Genomic DNA, 6,000 nt, shown 5'->3' with positions numbered 1-6,000 from the left:
CATGAACCAGCAGTTATGCCACGTTTTCAGTCAAGACAGTTTAAGTGAAGCAACAACTTGGAATGGTAGTACAGAAAACATTAAAAAAACCACAAGTAATATACCTAGTATTGTCATGTCAGAGTCGAAAAAATGGTTTCAATGAATTAAACTACTAATTTAAACCAGGAAAAAAAATTGCATCAAAAATTTCCAAAACTGAGTCAGTTATCCACTAAAATGAAACTCTTTGAAAGTTAAATATGTCCTCTTCAGATATAACTGAATACAGTAGCCAAGGCACTCATGAAACTGGAGAGAAATGCTACAAAAGTAATTCTGTATTTGGGGAAAGCAAAAGCAGTTACGTAATTGGGAAAATGACTGCAGTGTTTATTCAAGTAACCTGACTGAGCTCTTTCCACTTCAACCTTGGGCTTCTCTTGATACAAACTGCAAATCTATAAAATGAGATTCGATCATTTGCATTAAATACACAAATCTCATCAAAGAGATGAAAAAATATATTCTTTCATTTGTTCAGTGTCCATAATTTTATTATTTATACTGGCCTCTTCTGTTTACCACTTCTATTTACTTTAGCTTCATTTGGTGAGTCTACTGTTGAATGTGTTGCTTTTTTATAGTGTTATAAAATGTGTGACTTATTACTTCATGCATATGTATGAATAAATTTGTATACACAATTTGCTGTAAAAGAAATTCACAATTCCCTTAGAGACAGTTTGCATCTCTGTAGACAGTAAAAGCAGAACTTGTTGCAAAAAAGTGAGACCCAAGAAACACAGTTATATGATCTGACAGCAGCAGATAGAAATAATGATGTGTTGTATTTTACATGACACATACAACATGAACTCAAATCCATAAACCTCTTACTGTGAATAATTGTATGATGAAATTTATCACTAATGTGAACAACAACAAAACTGAAGTAAATTTCAACAACACTGCAATCGAATCCTACATGTTTCAAATGCAGCACAAATTCATATGATTAATCTGAGCATCAAAGATTCAAAACTTTAATCTGAGCATCGTAGTTCAAAACTTTTTATTTGAATTTGAATGTTACAAAATTCATAAATGATCTTTATGATACAGGGTTATTCGTAAGCACCTCCAGGGCTACAGAAAATGGCTGTGTGGGAAACTACAAGACATACTGAAAATAAACACATACCAGTGGATAGAGCCTCTCTGCAAATTTAAATTCATAATATGTGCTGAGATGTGATTGCAGAGCCACTAACGGTAGCTTTGTCAGAACATGAATACAAATCATGGGCTCCGTATTGTCACACTGAATTAGTCTGCACCTGTAGGGAGGCAACACCACGAACGGATTTCTGAAGTGGGCTGCTGTCGTCATGCCTTCCTGGGCAGTAGCAACTTCAATTAATTGCTTGCATGTCCCTTTCACTCACATTGCTATTTGTTGTATCAAAAATGATGCCTATATTGAGCACCTGTAATGTGAGTTAAGAACTTGGAGAGATGCTCTATCCACTGATGTGTATCTATTATCTGTATGTTTTGTAGTTTCCACAATGCCAGCTACTGAAACCCTGGAGGTACTTTTGAGTAACTCTGTGTAGATGACTTTCAAAAACTAATAAGTCTTCCTTATAAGCTTTCTTTAATATAATGAACACCAAAAATCATGTTCTTCATACTCATATTTTCCTTACCAACAACATATCTTTAACGAAATCAATTTATGTTGCACTAGACATCTACACAACTTGCAAATGTTACCATCATTCATAAAATAAATAGATACAATGATTTAATTGAGAAGGGAAAAAATGCAGATACAACTTTGAGAGATAAGAAATTGATCACATGATTTTACTGTTTGTTGATGTGAAAAGTAAAGTTTTCATCACTGCACCATCAGTTTCTGAGGACAGTTAATTTGTGATGACTCCTAAGAATAGCAGATGAACAGAGCAAAATTATGGAAGGTTCATTCTCCTTTCATGAATAGTCACACCTAAAAGTGATAACAGCTGATGAATTTTTAGAGCCAATAATTAGCACTAACACTACAAAAATAAATATTTCAGAAACTATCAACAATTTCACTGAATCTCAAACTGACCTTTCACCTTCTTCTAGTCAGAAATTAAATCACCTATCTACAGTGAAGATTACTCATTTTTGGCATACTAGTACCATGTGCCACATTCCTCCAGAATACAAAAACAGCACTGAGTACTCACTTCATTCATATGCTGCTCTCCCTTATAGGAGGAATTACTATGATAATATATTGTCTCCAGAACCTGATTATTATAACTCATCACAGTATATTGTCTACATGACTAGGTGAAAAAGTCTTTGCAGATATGTGGCGTCAACTCACAAATTTATGTGAAATTATACATGGCTGCACATTTCACAGAATAAAGTAAACAATCACAATAGGTTAAGTACAGCTTTTAACAAAACAGAAACTATTTTCATTAAACATAAATAATACTGATGCCTTTAAACATCTCAGGGCATTGTGTGTTCACAGCAATGAGTTTGCCAAGCAGGGCAAACTACACTCCACACAATTGACCCATAGATTGGCACATGCTGCATGGTAGAGCTGACCTCCATATTCGAGAGCACTTGTATTGCCACTCCCTCCCTCCATGGCTGTGAGACATATACCACAAACAGGATTATCAGCGAAATCTAAAGATGGCAGTTCCCGATGGACCTGTAGTGGAACAGATATTTTCATTTTCATTACATACAGGCTAATACAATGCACAAGAAAAACAAAAAACTTTGCACAACAGTGAATTGGACCTGTCACCTAACATTACCACTGGGAACACCCGCCACACCACAACAAACATGGACTAACCAATACCGCAAACGGAAAGTGAGGAGCGGGGCTGGTGTTATTGGTTAATACAAACCATTGAGAAATGCACAGAACTATGACTTTCAACACATACTTATGTTTTTTAAATGGAAATGTGTTATAATTTTTAGCACAACTGAAAATAGAAAAAAATACTTAATTGATTCCGTTTCTTACATTGTAAAATGCTAATTACATCCAGAGTAATTTGTAACACAAAGTTGACACTTGATTAAATCCTCAGCAGTTCAATCATGTGTATTGGAGACAATCCAGTTAATTTGGGATAAAAAAGGAACAGTGATGCAATGTAGATACAGAAGAGATTTGAACAGAACGTTAAGTCCACATGCTAACATTTTTATTGGTATTTTTCTCTGAGGAGTACTGTATGGCAGTGATTTGTTACAAGAAAATGTACATTAACAGAAGAATTTAGTTAAACTTACAAATTTGTTTTCTGTTTTCAACTACAGAATGTAAAAGAGTGTGTCCTGATATTTCAGGCCAATAAATGTTCAAAGTGGTGCCCATCATTTGCTGCACACATTTTTCATCTACCACGTAATGATTGTCTTACATAACACAGTACATCTGGTGTAATGTTACCACAGGCTGCCTAAATACAATGTTTCATATTCTCTGGGGCTGTAGGCACATCACGGTACACGTTATCCTTTAACATACCCCACAGAAAGAAGTCTAAAAGTGTAAGATCAGGAGAACGGGCTGGCCAACTTATGCATCCGCCACATCCTATGAAACGTCCAGTAAACATTGTGTCAAGGGTCAGCCTAGTGTTCATTGCAGAATGTGCAGGAGCACCATCATGTTGATACCACATACATCTACGCGTTTCCAGTGGGACATTTTCTAACAATGTTAGCAATATTTTGTAGAAACTTGATGTGTTTTGCAGATGTTTGGGTGCCTTCAATGAAGTGAGGACCAATGAGATGGTTAACAATTACTCTGCACCATACATTTACATTCCACAGTCGCTGTCGCTCTACCTACTGAAGGCGGTGAGTATTGTCCACGGACCAGTAATGCATGTTTTGCAAATTCACTGCACTGTGGTTTGTAAAATCTGCTTCATTGGAAAACAGGTAGAACTGCAATGCATTCTCTGTTAATGCACACTGAGAGAAATTCACTCAATTATTAAAGTCATCTCCATGTAATTGCTGATGCAGCAACACATAATATGGGTGAAATTTGTGATGATGAAGTATGCACATTACACTACTTTGACTCATTGCACTGCCTCGTGTGGGTTCATGGAAACAGCAGCTAACACACCAACTGCACCTGCTTCTCCTGTGATAGGTTTTTTATGGACCCGTTTGCATGTTATGACCATACCTGTTGCATAAAATTGTTTGTAAATGTTTTCAAACATGTGGCACATTGGATGATCTCTGTCCGGGCACCTTTCTGCACACAACCTGCAGGCTGCAGCTGAATTTTGTCTACACTCGCCATAGATGAGTATCATCTCTGCCTTTTCAGAGTTAGAATAAACCATTTTGACAGTTCTTACAACACCGTACACACTGTTGTACTTGCGAACTTCTCACAAAATGGCTCTGAGCACTATGGGACTTAACATCTGAGGTCATCAGTCCCCTAGAACTTAGAACTACTTAAACCTAACTAACCTAAGCACATCACACATATCCATGCCCGAGGCAGGATTCGAACCTGCGACCGTAGCAGTCACACGGTTCCGGACTGACGCGCCTAGAACCGCACGGCCACCGCGGCCGGCGAACTTCTCACATTTATACTATGTGTACTTCTGTTCTTACTTGGGTACAGTACACTCTCACAGACATCCAGTAACACAATGTACTACAGTTATTCTGAGTACAAGGACTAATTCAGCAAGCGCTACATGCAGACACAGAGACAACCAAACTAGTAAACATCGTAGTCATCGTAAACATACCCCTACAGATATTGGTTGTTACAACAAATGACAAAGTCTGAGGTTTCAAGCATCAACTTTACGTTACAAATTCCTCTGTATGTACTTAACCTTTCACAATGTTACAAACGGCACTGATTAAGTATTTGTTGCTATTTTCAGCGGTGCTAAAATAACAACACGTTTCCATTTAAACAACAATGGTAGTTTCTGAAAAATCTCAAAAATGCACATTTCCTTGTGTTGATATACAACGAAATTCAGGGGTGACATATTCTTTGCCATAGCTGTGAACCACAAACACTGATTAGCTGTGAAATAAGTTACATATCCAGAACACTCACGCTGGTAATTTATGAAGATATAGTTTTATTAAGCACCTGAAAATTCTCAAAAATAACCTATTTCTCACGTAACTGTATAATGAAATTAGAGAAATATTCTTTGAATGATTAAATTATTCCTGAATTGAAGTCGTAAGAATAATTCACAAATCCACATTGGAAGAAAGAATCATCTTTATGATTTATATATCTTATAAGGCTACTTTTATTCAAATATCATTAAGATATTAATAATTTTTGGTAACATATTTGGGGAAAAAACACTGATCAAAATTTAATTTTAACAAAGTGCAGACACTGAATGGAGCTGTAGTGTAAGCGGGAAGGGAATCAACAGTTGACAACTGTGCCTTCTGGCATACACTACAGTCCCACCAAGAGTCTATGTGGGTTACTAATAGTGATTCTCTATGGTCTGAAGATGATCTTTCAAGAATGAAACTGGTGACCACAAATAAAACAACTCTTTTGTGATCAACACTGATTATTTTATTACAATTAAATCATCACTTGAGTTTTAGAGGATTTTCAGTTGCTGCTGATTTTTGGAGAAAATTAACATTCAGTCACTCTTAAGAAAAGGTTTCAAGTGATGGTTTGTGATGTACAGGCATCCACTGAAATTGATCATTTTGTGCACACCAGAATATTCTGCAAACAGGTGGTCAGACTGGCTTTTGTTCACTATTTGGCATTGTAGAAACTGGATGGTGGTTAAGCCCACAAACTGCACACTGATTGAAGCAAAATTGCACACAAAATGATGTTATTCTCAGATGCTGTATTGCATACCACTGTCAAGACTAGACTGTGATGTGCTATAATGATGCATGCAGCACATCTTGTGTCTGGGTCTTTCACAC

The 6,000-nt window shown here is 36.5% G+C and overlaps 1 protein-coding gene across 1 annotated transcript in view; it reads right to left on the bottom strand.

The window, feature by feature from the left end:
- Positions 1 to 1,036: 1,036 nt before the first annotated feature.
- LOC126412080 (synergin gamma-like) overlaps positions 1,037 to 6,000 on the bottom strand; it is a 161,490-nt gene continuing 156,526 nt past the window's right edge. The window contains exon 8 of the mRNA XM_050081486.1: positions 1,037 to 2,713. Coding sequence (XP_049937443.1) covers positions 2,519 to 2,713 — 195 coding nt within the window. The 3' untranslated portion in view covers positions 1,037 to 2,518. The remainder of the gene's footprint in view (positions 2,714 to 6,000) is intronic.

The sequence above is a fragment of the Schistocerca serialis genome, chromosome 1 (genome assembly GCF_023864345.2).
Source record: "Schistocerca serialis cubense isolate TAMUIC-IGC-003099 chromosome 1, iqSchSeri2.2, whole genome shotgun sequence".
Classification (NCBI taxonomy): domain Eukaryota; kingdom Metazoa; phylum Arthropoda; class Insecta; order Orthoptera; family Acrididae; genus Schistocerca; species Schistocerca serialis.
This window is presented reverse-complemented; position numbering and strand designations above follow the sequence as displayed.